At 53.6% G+C, this 15,003-nt stretch overlaps 1 protein-coding gene and 1 long non-coding RNA gene across 2 annotated transcripts in view; one reads left to right on the top strand and one right to left on the bottom strand.

Annotated features, from left to right (window-relative positions):
* Positions 1-3,138: 3,138 nt before the first annotated feature.
* On the bottom strand, positions 3,139-5,666 carry HES1 (hes family bHLH transcription factor 1). Its single transcript, XM_045863657.3, has 4 exons — positions 5,306-5,666; positions 5,069-5,164; positions 4,733-4,820; positions 3,139-4,062 (listed from the first exon to the last, which is right to left on the bottom strand). The coding sequence occupies exons 1-4, from the start codon at positions 5,411-5,413 to the stop codon at positions 3,512-3,514; spliced, it is 843 nt and encodes a 280-aa protein (XP_045719613.1). The 5' UTR covers positions 5,414-5,666; the 3' UTR covers positions 3,139-3,511.
* Positions 5,667-6,794: 1,128 nt separating this feature from the next.
* LOC135362782 (uncharacterized) overlaps positions 6,795-15,003 on the top strand; it is a 28,524-nt gene continuing 20,315 nt past the window's right edge. The window contains exons 1-3 of the long non-coding RNA XR_010407989.1: positions 6,795-6,853; positions 10,595-10,660; positions 13,039-13,126. This is a non-coding gene — a long non-coding RNA (uncharacterized LOC135362782). The remainder of the gene's footprint in view (positions 6,854-10,594; positions 10,661-13,038; positions 13,127-15,003) is intronic.

Raw genomic sequence — 15,003 nt, forward strand, 5'->3', positions numbered from 1 at the left:
GCCGCGCGGCCGCATTTCTGCGGCTAGGGCCTGCTGCTTGGGAGGCGCTGGGGCCTGGGGCGGGGGAAGCGGGGGGCGGGGGCGGCCGGGCGCGGGCGGCTGCCTGCCTGTCAGCGGGAGCGGGCGCGGGCTCGTGTGTCAGCGGCTCCCTCCTCCCTCTCCCCCTGCCGCCGCCCGCCCGCCCGCCCGCCCGCCGCGCCTCCCGGCCTCCCGCCGCCGCCGCCGCCCGCTCCCCCCGCGGCCTGGCAGGTTGCCGGCTGCACAGGCGGGGGTTCGCGCCGTTCTCACGACCTCTCAGGTTGCCTGAGCTCATCTGGGAGCTATTCATTTCCTGCCAGAAAGCAGCCAGGCCTGCTAAGCAAACCACCTTGGCCGCAGGGCCGCCGGGGCTGGCCCGGCGTGGCCGCCCTGGCCTGCTCCCGCCCGGGGCCCCGGGCCCCGGCGGCCTCCCTGGAAGCCCCGGGCCGCCCTGGCGGGCGCGCGGCGCGGGCAGCTCGGCGGCCCATCTGGTTGCACTTAGGAGCCGAGGAGGAAGCTCGCAGCGGGTTGTTACCGGCCAAGGGGTGTGGGAAAAGTTAATTGACTTTAATGACAGGTTTCCCGGGACGGTGGTGACGATGAGGGGGTCCAGTTTAACCCCTGGGTCCCCATTCCAGAAACACGTGGGGGTGCAGTGGGGCTCGAGGAGGGGGCGCGCCTCGGAGTCGCGCTTATTCATCAGAGAAGGCTCGCGTCTTGACCGGGGAGAGCTCCCCTTCCAGTTCAGCGCCTTCCCGGCTCCGGATGCTGCCAGGGACGGCGGGGGGCCGGGGCCCTGGAGGGTCTCCATTGAGAGGATAATGCGCGCTGCGGCGGAGGCCGGCGGCCCGCATCCGGACCTGGAGCTTGGAGCTGGGCCTTATCTCTCGGAACCATCGGGACTGCCCCGGGCGGGGGAGAGGGGTAGCCGGGTGTGCCCCGAGGTCGTAAAACTAGGTCGGGGGTGGGGTGGGGGGCAAAATTGCAGTCGTTTTTGAAGCTCCAGAAACAGCCTGGGTGCAGGAGGACACAAGGTCTTCGAAATAAACCCACTCATTTTACGGACTTGGAAATGTCCCAGATAAGGGAAATGACTCATCCAAAGTGACACAGTCAGTTCAGTGGCGTAGCTGGCACAGGAGCCTGAAAATTCCCATTGGGGCCTAAGGTGTCACCCTTTCTCCCCAAATTGTGCAGAAACAGATGCCTCATCTAAGAGTCTCGACCCAAATTCCAGGAAAAAAGACGATTTTCAAATTATCAAAGGAACAAATGTTTACTTCCTTTCCTTAAATCTATTATTCCCTCCCCCAAGAGATCTATGTATACATTTTTGATGATGTTAATAAAAATTCACTTTTTCAGTCGTTCCCCTTTAGTACAGGGAAAGTACAAAGAGATTTAATTTTCAGTTGGTGTAGAGATTGCACTGGTTTGTGTGTGTGTATGTGACTTTTTGAAGAACGTACATTATTTTTACAAAAATGAGACCCTGGTGCCTCCATTCTTTATGCCAGGACAGTTAAGGACTTCTAGTGCTCCAGAGGGCAGGTTTACCGAATGAAGCATTTAGGCTTGTGTTGGGTGTCTTATTAATAGACCAATTGCTATTATGTTTGTGTTTAAACAAGAGGGAAATCATGAAAAAATGGTACGATAGAGCGGGGTATGGGTATATATGTGTGTATTTCTTGGGGATGGGTGTTGGACACCTTTCACATAATGAGGCAAGTAGGAGCCAAATTTTAAAAAGTATTTTTGAAAACTCTCCCTCCGGTCCGAAGCTGGGTCGAAAGTATTTGGGTAGAAAAGTGCTGTCGGCTAGCTAGATCATTCCTGTGATAGAGCGGCTCTCCACACTGGCCTGTGGGAAAGGCCAGAGCAAGGCGGGGGAGAGGTAAAGCTTTTGAAACAAGACAGAAAATCGTTGGCTTTATCTTTGTTAGGAAGGCTTCAAAGATTGATTTCTCCCGCCTCATCCTTCTCCTCCCAGAAGCCGTTCTGAAAGAAGGGGGATGAGATGAGGCTGGCGGGAGGGGCCGGGAGGAGGACTGGCCGGCGGTGCGGGAGGAGGGCGCGCCCGCCAGACCCACAGCGCGGCTGATGTGTCTGGTCTCGCAGGGCTCGTGGTTTTCATTTCCCCAACACCTGGATGCAGTCAAACACCTGGCCAAATCTGACAAAATCTGACAAGCCTTTGTGATGGGATTTGGAAGAAATTCCCTGCAGATCCTGGCACAGTTTAAAGCTGTCCGCTTTGAGTTAGGACTTGTTAAGGAGGGTTATGTGAGCTGAAACCCGAGACAACCCTTTTGCTTCTATCTGGAGCCCACATCTTGCCTGGAAATGGGGCATGACCAAGCGAAGGGGTCGCTTGCTGTTTGTATTAAAGGGAAGATGGCCTGTGTGCCTGCCAGCACGGCCCCCACATGCTTTCTCTATTAGAGCCAAGCGCAGAAACTTATCAAAAACATATGTCTGGTGTTAATCATCTGGACTTGGGCTCCACTTGGGAGTCTAACTAGCTGTCCCTTGGCAGAAGGAATCTGTTGACCTTCTCAGCTTGCTTGAAGAGGGTGCAGAGAGGCATCTGCAAACTTTTGGATGCTGGTACAAGGGAATGCCTAACTGCATCTAAGTATTGACTAATTAAACAGGCTCCCAAACTTGAAGGCTGGAGGCTGCCTGTATGCATTTACTTTGGTTGGTGGTGTGCTACCCCAGGGACGTAGTGCCACAGGGGTCTCCCTTAATGTGCGGTGGGCACACATTACTTGATTAACTTCATGACTTCAGTCCAGTTCAACCTTCCTCAGGAGGAGCTAGTAGGAGAACCAGGACTGAATGATTTACCCAAACTGCAACTAAAAAAATTTTTATATTCTTTGAGAGGTTGACCACAAATTGATCAGGGTAGCCATATTAGATGGGTTCTTGCAAATGAAGTGAAATTTAGTTCATGGAGGGTTGGTAAAAGTTTTGATGGATTTTTAAAAATGTTCTTTTTAATAACAAAAGAACCAATGACTGAATTCTCAGATTACATGTAATTCACATTCTGCCAAGGGCCTCCTCTTTTTCTTTTTACATATTCTGAAATAATCAGTTATAAGACATAGAAGCCTTCACTCTTTTTTTATTATATTTTCTCAAATAAACTTCCCAAAAGGAAGATATTTTAAGAGCATTTTCAAACATCTTTGGCATCACATAAAAAAGAAATCTCGTGTAAAAAACGAAATGTCATCTGAACTTTTATAATACAAAGGCGCAATCCAATATGAACATATAAAATATATACAAATATAGTGCATGGTCAGTCACTTAATACAGCTCTCTACAAAAAAGTAACTTTTTTAGAAATTAAAAAAAAAACACAAAATAACCATTAATCACAAAAGTCTTCTTCTCTCCCAGTGTCCAAGTTCCTGTTGAGTGTCCCGAGGGAAGAGAGGTGGGTTGGGAGTTTAGGGGGAGGGGTGACCTGAGCTCCTCAGTTCCGCCACGGCCTCCACATGGAGTCCGCCGTGAGCGAGGGGCCGCTGGAAGGCGACACTGCGTTCGGGCCCACGGAGGTCCCGCTGTTGCTGGTGTAGACTGGGATGACGGGGCCGCTGTGAGCGAAGGCCCCGTTGGGGATGAGGAAGGCAAACTGGCCGTCCGGAGCCGGCACCACCTGGAAGCCGCCGAACACCTTAGCGGCCTCTCCAGCGGGGCTGCCCAGCTTGCAGGGCGCGCCGCCGGGAGGGGGCGCCGCGCCCCCGGGGATGGGCACGAGAGGAGGTGGCGGCGCGAACGGCGCGTGCTGCGGGCCGCCGGGTCCCGGCGGGGGCGGCGGCGGCGCCTGCAAGGCGGGGTGCGGCTGCCCGGGGTAGGTCATGGCGTTGATCTGGGTCATGCAGTTGGCCAGGTGGCCGAGCAGCCGGGTGCGCACCTCAGTGTTAACGCCCTCGCACGTGGACAGGAAGCGGGTCACCTCGTTCATGCACTCGCTGAAGCCGGCGCGGTACTTCCCCAGCACGCTCGGGTCTGTGCTAAGCGCCGCTGCGGGCCAGAAGGAGACAGACCGGTCACCCAATGGCCCTGGCCCCGAGGCCACCGCCTCCGCCCTGGGAGGTCCCCGCGGCGCCCCTCCCTGACCACCCGCCCGCGGAGCAGTCCCCGGCTGGGGTTGGGGGGAGGGTGGTGGTTTAGAAAAACCGTCCACCTCTCAGCACTAGCTTGGCAACCGAAGCCGAGACGGTTCCTCTCCATTCCCCGCGGCTTTATTTTAACCCATTCAGCCTCACATCTTCCCCACCCTCCGCGCGCGCGTAGTGACCTTGGGCACTGCCCTTCCCCCCCCTTCCCCGCCACCCGGGCCTCATTTCCCCAACTCTAAGGGGGGAAGCGGGGAAGTGCTAAACCAGATGACCCCCAGGCTCCACGCAGCTCAAAACCGCCACGGTTCTGAGTCTTTTCGTCCCCACCCGCTTCCCCCACTGCCAAGCCACCCGCCACCCTCGCCCCTACAATCTCTCTCCCTCCCTTTCCGGAACAGTAACAACTTGGGAGTTGTGGCTATAAATAAGCCCCAGACCGTGGGAACGCAAGAGTGAGCCAAGGCAGTAAAATGTAGCTGAATGCCTCTCACAACCACGGGCGGAAGTCTGGAAGAAATCACCGCGGGGCGAAGGGGACGCCCGTAGAGGGGGACGCGGCGAGCCGCCCTCACCCGTCATCTGCGCCCGCTGCAGGTTCCGGAGGTGCTTCACTGTCATTTCCAGAATGTCCGCCTTCTCCAGCTTGGAATGCCGCGAGCTCTGCACAGAAGAGAAGGCAAGGCACTAAAGTGAGAGCCCCGCCAGCGGCCTCGGAGTCTGGGGTCCCTCCCCCCCGGCCGCGGCGCCGACATCCCCAGACCCTGGAGGGGGGCCCGGCCCTCCGGCCTCAGAGAACGCAGTGCAGGCGGGGACCATCCCGCCAGCGAGGGGGGGTTTCACGTTTAGTACCTGAGAAATGGTATTTCATTTTAATTAAAAAACAAAAAAAAGCAGCATTACCCACTTACATCTTTCTTAAGAGCATCCAAAATCAGTGTTTTCAGCTGGCTCAGACTTTCATTTATTCTTGCTCTTCGTCTTTTCTCCATGATAGGTTTTGATGACTGTAAAGGGAAAAAAAAAAAAAAGAGCCCTGAGCTCCCATGGGATCTGCCATTTCACCCCGGGGTTTCAAGGGAGAAGGGAGCCCCCCAACCCCGACTTAATTTCTTAGGGCTGCAGAGAGATAGTGGTACTGCCCTTACCTTTCTGTGCTCAGATGCTGTCTTTGGTTTATCCGGTGTCGTGTTGACATTGGCTGGGGTAGCAGCCACCGGGGACGAGGAATTTTTCTCCATTATATCAGCTGGCATTTTCTGTTGCTTTTTTTTTTTAATCCCTAGAGAATTTTATTTTTGGAGTCCTTCACACAAAAAATTGTTTTGTTTATGTCCCTTTCACTTAATACTCTCACAAAACTGAGCAAGTGCTGAGGGTTTATTATAATATCTTATGGCTACTTGGTGACCGGTAGCGCTATTCCAGGACCAAGGAGAGAGGTTAGACGGGGGATTCCACTGTTATCTGCACCAGCTCCGGATCCTGTGTGATCCCCAAGCCCTGGCGGCCTCTATATATATCTGGGACTGCACGCGAACGGCTCGTGTGAAACTTCCCAAACTTTCTTTCCCACAGTAACTTTCAGCCAATGGGAGGAGGAGACACGCGGCACCGCTCGTGGACCGCGCCCCCCCATTGGCCGCCAGGCACAAGGCCTGGCGGCCAATGGCGCGCGCCTGAGCCCGGGGCACCGGAGGCTACAACGTCAATCAAAAGGATTTTAACCCTTTGCTACTCTCCCTGCTGGGCTTTGCTTTAGAGAGGATTTTTCTGCAGGTTTTGCCCCAGTCTAGTTAAGTTCTTCTGGGGCCAGGGTCTTTGCTCTTTATTTACTTTCACATGTGTAATAGAGCTGCTTTGACACTGATAAGAAGTTCATTTGAAATATATTTAAAAAAAAAAAGATTTAGAAGGACAGGGATAAAAGAGGAGAACGTGTGCAAGGGTGTGAGTTACCGAAACATCTAAGTGATTTCCCGCTCAGGAGGATAATGAAAATCGATCATGCAGAAAAGGGACGCAAAAAAAAAAAAAAAAAAAAAAAAAAAACCTTTTTGTATGCAGAAAAAGAAAAAACAAAACAAAACAAAACGCCTCCCACCTTATATTGCGAATTTTCACAGCAAGGTGGTTTTTTTTTTTTTTTTTAATTCCCCTCCCCCCCGCCCGTCCCTTATTCCTCTTCTGGAGTTGGGGCCTTGGATCCCGCGCTTCCCCAGGAAACAATCAGAATAATTTCCAACTGGGCAGAAAGGAAATGAAAGATGAACAAGAGGGGCTTTGATGGCAAGGTCTCAGGGACGCGCGCGCGCCCTCGCCATCCTTTTCCTTTCCACCCACAGACTCTTGGTTCTGCGGCCTGTTGAGGTGGCGGGCCGGGCAGCAGCCTCTTCCCCTCCTTCTCGCCCCGCGGGCGGCCGGGGCAGCTTCGGCACCCGGCGCGCGCGGGCCCTTTAAGAGCTACACCAGCCGAGCTGCAGTTTGACATCAGCCGGCCGGCGAGGGCGCGCCTGGAGCCGGAGCACGTGCCAGGATGTTTTATTGCCGCCGCGGCTGCGGCCGGGCAGGGAGGATGTGTGTGTGCGTGCGTGTGTGAGTGTGTGTGCGCGCGCCCCGGGGGCAGGGAGGCGGGGGGCGGCGGCGGGCGGCGGAGCGCGGGGGCTGGTTCTTGGTCCCCGGGAGAAGCCAAGAAGGTAAATAGCAGCTGCTGTGCTCGAGCCTGGGAAAACCCCGCCCCCTGCGCCTGGCCGGGGCTCATTGGCGCGCGCTGCGTGTGGGGTGTGTGTGTGTGTGTCCGGGGGCCCCCTCCTCCGGCCCCCGCCGGGGCAGGAATCCGAGGGGGCGGCGGGCTGGGAGCCGAGCCCCGGCGCTTACCACCGCTCCCCCCGCCTTTCCCCGGCCAAGGTCAGCCCTTCCGGGCGGGGAACGCACGCCCCGGGGTGGATAGTGGGGAATTATTCCAACCCCCCACTCCACCCCTGATTTCGGGCTTGGGGTTTTAACTCGGCCGAAAGCCTCACTAGCAACAGCCCGGGGGAGGGGTGGGGGCATTCTTGTTTGCTCCTTGCCCCGGCCCTCCCTCCCCCCGCGGGGCCCCCGGCGCCCGCCGCGGTCACGAGATGCCTGACCGCACTTAGGAAGCGGCCGGGTCAGCCTCCTGCCTCCGCTCGGCGGCTGCGGTTAAAGCGGCTTCGCGCCGTCCGCCCCTTCCCCGGGTCCAGGGCTGCCGGGCAGCTCCCCCTCGCTGCGCCCGGGCGGCCGCCGGCGGGCGGCCGGGAGGAGGCGGGCGGCGCGGGCGGCTGCGTGCTGCCGGCTGGCCGGGCCGCGCGCCGGGAGGAGCCGCCGCCGCCGCCGCCGGGTGCCACGTGGCGGGCGCCGGGCCGGGAGCGCCAGGGCTCTGGCGGCGGCCTCCCTGGGGGATTTGCCGCGCGGGGCGGGCGACGCGCACTGCCCCAGCCGGCCGGCCGCCACCGCCGCCTCCCGCCCGCCCGCCCGCCCGCCGGCGCGGGTCGCCGGCCCCCGCGCCCCCACCCCCTCCACCCCGCTGCTCGGGAGGCTCGGGGCAGCCCGGGAGCCCAGCGTCTTGTTTGATGTCGCGCTCCCCCCGCCCTCCCAGCCCTTCTCCAGGCTTGGAGGCCGCCAGAGGCCTGGCACGCATTTCTCAGACACTTCATTCCTTCCTTCCTCCGAGCTCCCCACTGAGATAATGTTGTAAATGGTTCCACCAGATCTCGTCCGGATGAGATTCAGCGGTTCCTGACTTGGGGTGACCTTGGGCAAGCCCCTCTCGTTCTTTCATTCTGTAGCGCACGCTCTGTGCCAGACACCGTGTTAAACCCTGGGATTACCAAGATGAGAGATACAGTGGCAGTCTGCAAGGAGTTTGCAGTCAACTGGGGACAGACAGACCCTGATTTTCTGATGGATGACGGGGCATTCCTCCATTATTCCTCCCTCTTAGGGCTTAAGATGATGGCCTGACAGAACCTCAGGGAAGCACTAGACCACACTTGTATGGGCAACACTCTTGCCCGACTGGGGGCGGGGATACAGGGGATGAAGAAAATGGTTATTACCCTCAGGAAGCCTACAGCAGAGAGTGCAGCCGACATCTATTTCCCAGTATATTCCTCTGGTCGGTTGGAGAGAGACATCCATGTGTCTAGATAGAAGTAAAATGCTGTGGAGGTTTAGGACAGTTAAATTACTAATAAGTGGGGGTATCCTGGAAAACTTCCAGGAGGAAATGGCTTGTGCTTTGTATCTTGAAAAATAGGTAGGATTGGGGCACTGGAAATGTGAGTCATGGGGCTGGGGAGGATGGGAGTACCCATGGCATGAAAGGCCTACAGTCTGGAACTGGAGGTCCTGATTCAGGGAACATAGTCTGGAGTCCAGGCTGTATGACAGGCAGGAGTGTAAGAAGGGACTGAAGGAGGAGCCTCGAGGCCAAGTCACAAGACCTTTAAACATCTTGCTAAAGGACTTTAAGCCTTATCTTCAGACAATGGAGAGCTATGAAATGCTCTTGAATAGGGCAGGGACATCAAGGTTCTCCTTGAGAAGGATGGCTCTGGCAAAAGTGTGGAGAGTGGATTGCAGGATTTAGATGCAGAGAGCCCAGTTAGGAGGATTCAAGCGGGTGAAGGAGGTTCCTAAGTGCCAGGTGTAGACTGATACTCACCCGGAAGCGCCTGCCTAGAACCAGCTCACCTGGGCGTTGACTGCACACCGTCCAGTGACCCAAGTTCAGCAGAAGCCTGTCTACCCTTTCATGCCACATTCCCCCACTATGTGGAGTCTAACTAAAGAGTCGTTTGACTCTGACCATATTTACCTTCCAAGCGTCATTTCCATCTTCCAGGACAGCCCTCAAGTCTGCAGCCAAACCTTTACCTCATTGCAGGCTTGGTTTACTCACTCTTGCCCCTCAGGCTACTCTCTGGGATTTGTGTGTGTGTGTTTTTTTTTTTTAACACACTGCAGAGTGGGCTGTGCCCTATCATGTTCTGAAGAAATGATGAACAATGTCTCCTTTGTTGCCCTGCACCCTGGGCCAGTGGGACAGGACTTTTCTTTCTTATTTTAAACAGATGGAAAGGTGCTGATGACAGAAAATTGTCCGTTGCTTTTGAAAAAAAAGGTGGAGTTTTCCTGTGTATTTGAAATCCTCTTGGTGAAAGGTGATGAGCCTCCGAAGTCACCCTCCTTTCTGCCATGCAAACTTTGCAAGCTTCTTAAAATGCTCTATTCAGCATCTGACTTTTTAAAAACTGCATAAATACTCTGACCCAGATTCTTCCAAGGAACTAAACCCTTCCCAGGGAAGCATGTTAACTCTTTCCAGGTTTCCCCCCAAGTCTGTGAGAGCCAGTGACTTCCTCCACTAAGTTCTGCTATGACATTGACTGCGGTCTGCTGTTGGTACCAATTAACTAGCTGGGTATGCCACCCCCTGTCCCTTCTAGCCCGAGTCTTTTCTTGTCTCTGCCTCTGTCATCTCTTTGGGATTTGGCACCCTGAAGGTGCGTGGAGAATGTTGATTATAGTCAGGTTAGGGTCTCACTGCTGTGCCTGAGGCAGCTCTCATGGGTCAAATAGTTAATCAGCAACCCTTTTATTGCCACTTTAGGAGTGCTTAGACTGGTAGAATGAGCAAATAACTTAAACACACACACACATTTTTTGAGAGACAGAGGGGTCAGTCGAGTAACCAGAAATGTGCCCTGGATTTGTCTCTGGGCCGAACAGACAAACAAACAAAAAACCTGAACCCATGAAATCTCTGGCCCTCCACCCTAACCATTCAAGAAGAAAATTTCTTAGCAAATGTACTTATACACTGTTTTTCAGTATCCTCACTTATCCTGGGCAGTGAAAATAGGACCAAGCCGACACTCTTCCCACCCCTTCTCAAATGGGGAACTAAGCTCCTACACTCAAGACAAGACTTTGGGAATTGGAAGCCTCCCCTTAGATAGAATGGCTTTATTTTTCAGTCCTCCCCCCACCCCCAAAGCAAAGGGAATATTGAACCCTGTTCATCAACAGAGGTCACCTCTTTGATCCCACTGTGAGACCAGCAGAACACAAGGAACCTTTCCCACTGTATCATGCCGGATAAATAGGACCAGGGGCTGCTCTGTTTATCCCCGTCCCCCTTTCTGGGCCACGAAGGGTGATTTTCTCTGTCTTCTGACATCACCTGTTTGCTTTAAACCATAAAACAAATACCTGCACCTCTAGTGAGACTCCCCTTTGTCCCTAGGTATCAGAATGGGTTGTGGGTTTGGTTTAAAGCTACAGAAAAGACAGAAAGTGAGAAAAGAAAAAAGGTATTTTGCCTGAGGACTTGAAGCGCCCCCCCCCCCCCCCCCCCCCCCCCCCCGTTTTCCTCCGCTTGACTGACTTTCTCACACTCGGATTCCCTGCAGCCTGCCAGAGCCGAGGTAGCTGCCCTGCCAAGAGCTATCCTGGGAGAGCTATTGAAAGAGCCTTGAGTAAGTACACACGGGGCGGATTTCTCCTCCCCCAGTACCTGCTCCGCACCTGTATAGGGAGCAGTCCCACACATATCACCTGATCGCAGCCTTTTCAGAGACCGTGAGAAAAATAAAGCCCGGGCTAGAAGAGCTGTTTGTTGTCTCTCCAGAGCTGCAGGCAGCTCCCCGCAGTCTGAGCGCCCAGCAACAGCGCATCGCGGCCGTCGTTGGGGCGGTGCACGCGTGTCTGCCGGTGCGCGAGCCCGGTGGGAAGGGGCGGGAAGCCAGAGATCACCTGCAGGATGACGGCCTCCCTGCCTGCGTTTTCTGCCATCCGCCTGCCCTTTGCTAGAATCGTGATGGTGCTCCTTGTAGATAAGAGCCCATATATGCTCGTCATGGCAGAATTCACAACCAGGATTTCTTACCTTAAGGTTCACGGAGGAGTGCCCGCCCCCGCCCCCTCTTCCGCGGAAGCTAAAAAAAAAAAAAAAAAGCCTGGAATGGAATTCAAAATTAAGTCTACATGCATATTTGGCAGTAGCTTAATATATGCTTTTTGACTGGATGGATGAACCAATGGATGCATCATTTTTTCCTGAGAGGAGGGTCCATAGCTTTCAGCAGAATTTCAGAGCTTCTTGAAGGGGACCCAGGAAGGTGGAGGAAACTGATCTAGGCAACCTTCACTTACAAGTGTGTACTCTAAGGCCCAGGGGGGGCAAGGGACTGGCTTAAGGGCCTGCAGCAACACAGGGCCAGAGTGGGAGCCAGCAGCCAGCTCCGAGCTCTTTCCACCACACCACAGTGCTGTGGTCCATGGGAAATTCAGGGTGGGGTGTATAGAGTTGTGCTCACCATGGAAGCCTGGATTTAAAATAGACACATTAATAAAAGTACTTTGAATTTCCAGAACTTTTTTTAAATTTTAAATTCTGAGGCTCTTGAGCTGCTCGGCACCCAATTTTTGGATGGAGAAAGGGACAGGCAAGAAAGCCAAATGTTTATCAAGAGAAGAGGATTCAGAAATGCTTAGAACAAGAGTCCTGGTTCCCATGAAGAGGCATTAGAAACAACTGCAACTCTGCATTCCATCTTCGATAAAAATAAGTGGCTACTTCTGAACGAAACTGCCTGGTTGGGTTCTAGCCAAGCGGGGACCTCAAGGTGCAAACGGGGTGGAGGCAGCAAGAGAAGCTTTCAACATTGGCTAATAGCAACCTGTAATGCTTTCTGCTCCCCACTCCCCACCCCGCCCCCCTTGGAAAACTTGACCAAGCCAGTGAGACCAGGGGAATGTGCACTTTTCTGACGGGCCCCCGGAAAGGAAAGGATGGTTGCCAAGAAAGCCTTTTCCAAACGGGTGGGGGGGGGGGGAGGGGAGGGCGCTCTGGAATGGCTTACTTCCCACATCTGGCCCAGTCACAGCAGCAACAGCAGTGCGGTGGGAAGCCTCTAAACTTGCTTTTAGTGACCTTTACCCTCTGAACAGGGCTGCAGTGAGTCAAACCTGCAAGTGCAGGGATGAGGAGGGCATTCCCCAGGGAGCGCAGGGTGGCTAACTTGCACCCTTGTGTGTGAAAGGCTCGGAACTGCACAGGGGCCGGTGGCTGTGCGGGGTTTCTGGAAGGCTCAAGAAGGTGGGGTGAAGCCTAGCCCTTTAAGCCCAGGCCATGCATTTGTTTGGCTTGCTAATAATGGCTGCTCAAATTGTGACATCACGCTAAGTTGCTTAAAAAAATAAAAAAACCCTTCAGCTAGCCAGGAAAACCATTAGGATAAAACTTAGGGCCTGAAGATGATATGGGATGAATGTTGCAACATTTTTTAATTAAAGGGTCAGGGGAGGCAGGGGAAGAGACCTAAGAGGTGGTATAATTGAGCCCAAGAGAACGTGACTTGCCTGAGGTTCAGCAGCCTCTCCAAGAGGAAATAGCAAAGCCAGAATTAGGCTTAGATTTTCTGCCCACCAGTCCAGAAACCCACCTCACCATATCTCTCTAAAAACATTTTGAAATGTCATTTACAGCAAGTGTGGATTTTCCAATTGCGAGCTTGAACTACCTGCTGGCGAGTGAGTTGGTAGTGTGACAGACTACGCCCGCACAGAGCATGGGTGAACTCCAGGCTTGCTGCACTGTGATCTTCTCTCGGATTTGCCCATTACCCTGTAACCTCGTGAAAAGAAAGGATCTTGATTTCTGAGTTCCAGCAGATAGGAAGCCACTTGCAGGGCTTAAGTCGGCCTGCCTCCCAGTCAGCCAAAGTGAGCCAAGCCACACACCATCCCTCCTTTCTTCGGATTGCCAACCTGTTTCCCTTATTTGTGCTCTAGAAGGAAGATGGGGGGCGGGGAGAGAATATGTCCAGATGAATCTGTGCTTCATCAATACTAGGCTTTCATCGGGACCAGAGAAGACGTGATGATGTTGGAGCACAAAGACATGGAGCTGCTGGCTGACGTCACATGTAGCAGAGGGAGAGGTGAGAAATATAATGGATTTTCCAAGTGGTTGATAGATGGCACTTGCATGTGAAATACATATTTTTCCTTTGAGAGATCAGGCTTCGGGAACAAGAGAAGATGGTTTAGGCAGGTGCCAGAGCCACAGCTTAAGACTCTGGTGGTTTCCAGCATGGTTGGGGTCTTCGGGTCTCATCCACAGAGTTGGCGGTAACTGTTCCCTGCTGGTAGATGACAGGGCACTTTCTAGTCCATTACGGCATTTTGTCCTCATATATGGTTTGATGATCTAGAAGGATTTTGGTGGGAGACTTAGGGAGGGAGAGAACATTCTAGTGGTCAGTGCAGGAGGCATTTGGCTAGGCCATGGGTTACAGGGGGCACAAGATATAGGATAGGTAAGCTTTCTGGAAAACAGTACCTTTAAGGAGACAAGGCAGGGCAGGGAGCTTAGCAGCCAGGGGAGAATCAACTTTTCTTTCTCAGCCATGGACAAAAATAGAGTGTGCAGAAAAATGGAACAGAGGGAAGAAGAGAGATGTCTGTCAACTTGGTATAGAATGTTGGTAATCCAGAGGACACATCTTTGGGAGTGTGTGTGTGTGGTGGGGGGAGGCAAGGGGCCAGGGAGGGCGAGCTCTGTTGGAACACACTGGCGTGGAGCAGGCCTGCCTGAATGACGGAGGTCTCTAGATAAAGTCCCGGAGCGTTGCCGGCTCCCGGAGGAGGTTGCCAAGCTGTGCGTGTATCCGGCACGTATCCAGCTGTGGCCTTTCTCTCTCTAGCCTTCCATAGCCGTGGGGTGGGTGGGGGGCAGCCCTCACGGGCAAGTATTTGATCTCCTTGTCTTCGGTGGTGATTCACCCTCCTCACCTGCCCTCAAAAGTCCTGGCACTTGGGACAGACCTAGACTCCGTGTCTAGGACTACTCATTATCGGGATGGAAGGATAGAGTCCCAGCTTGTTTTCTTTGAACCGAGTGAACCTGTGTTGGTGGTGGTGAGGTAATTTAGTCAAGGATTACAACTGTCCAATTTCTAATTGCCTGTTTCACCGAATTCAGTTCTGTGACTGTTTGTGAGCCCCTACTATGTGTAAGGCGGAACTACACGCCTCTTTTGACAGATCACTTCCATCCCTGTTGCTATTTGAATGCTGGTCATCTGTGCAGAGTGGTGAGATTTATATTATAAAACTTTCCCCTTTGCCTCCCACATTCTTCATTTCTATTGCTTCTCTGATAAAAAAAAAAAAAAGGCTCTGAAACTCCTTATGGTGTCTGGCACCCCCAAATCTTTGGAGAATAAATGCATGACTGAACTTTGACTTAAGGAAATAGGTTTTATCGGCAATTGGGTGAAACCCTCAGAGGGTCAGTGTATTTTTCCAAATTTACTGGATTGCGGAATCTAAGAGGTGGGTTTACTTTGACCACTCCTGGTGGCCACCTCTGGCCAGCTGGGCTGTCCCCTGCAGACAGCTCTACTCTGTTGCAATCAGGTGAATTTAGAGGAGTCTGTGGCTGTCCATATTTTCCCAGGCCTATCTTTATTGATGGTTATTAAAGGCACACCACCACATGGCAATATGAAAGTACAAAGCAATTCCCGGGGTAAGGTGCGTGGGAAGAAGTGAGATACTGAGCTCCCAAACCGTTCTACTGTAATCATAGTCTGCCAAATTGATGTATAGTTAATCAGTAAGATTCAGGCAGCCAGCTTCTACCACTGGGCAACAGATGGGAAGGGGGAAAGGACTGGTGGGGAGATCACTGTGCCTTCTGGAAAATTGGGAAAGAAATTGAGAAGGAGGTCACATGAGAAAGGAGAGGCTGGTGGGCAGTCCCCCAGGTGGAGCAGGAACCCTCAAAAGGTCAGAGGAAGGACCCCTGCTGACT

The sequence above is a fragment of the Mirounga angustirostris genome, unplaced genomic scaffold (assembly GCF_029215605.1).
Source record: "Mirounga angustirostris isolate CCGP_5_RB_7025 unplaced genomic scaffold, mMirAng1.0.hap1 SCAF_1, whole genome shotgun sequence".
Lineage (NCBI taxonomy): Eukaryota > Metazoa > Chordata > Mammalia > Carnivora > Phocidae > Mirounga > Mirounga angustirostris.

What these genes read in the sequence shown, in the direction of transcription:
- HES1 (XM_045863657.3), bottom strand. Translation starts at nt 5,413, where the DNA reads ATGCCAGCTGATATAATGGAGAAAAATTCCTCGTCCCCGGTGGCTGCT. An exon ending in TGGATGCTCTTAAGAAAGAT is followed by an intron (nt 4,821 to 5,068) that starts GTAAGTGGGTAA and finishes TCTTCTGTGCAG; the next exon opens with AGCTCGCGGCATTCCAAGCT. An exon ending in GCAGCGGGCGCAGATGACGG is followed by an intron (nt 4,063 to 4,732) that starts GTGAGGGCGGCT and finishes TCTGGCCCGCAG; the next exon opens with CGGCGCTTAGCACAGACCCG.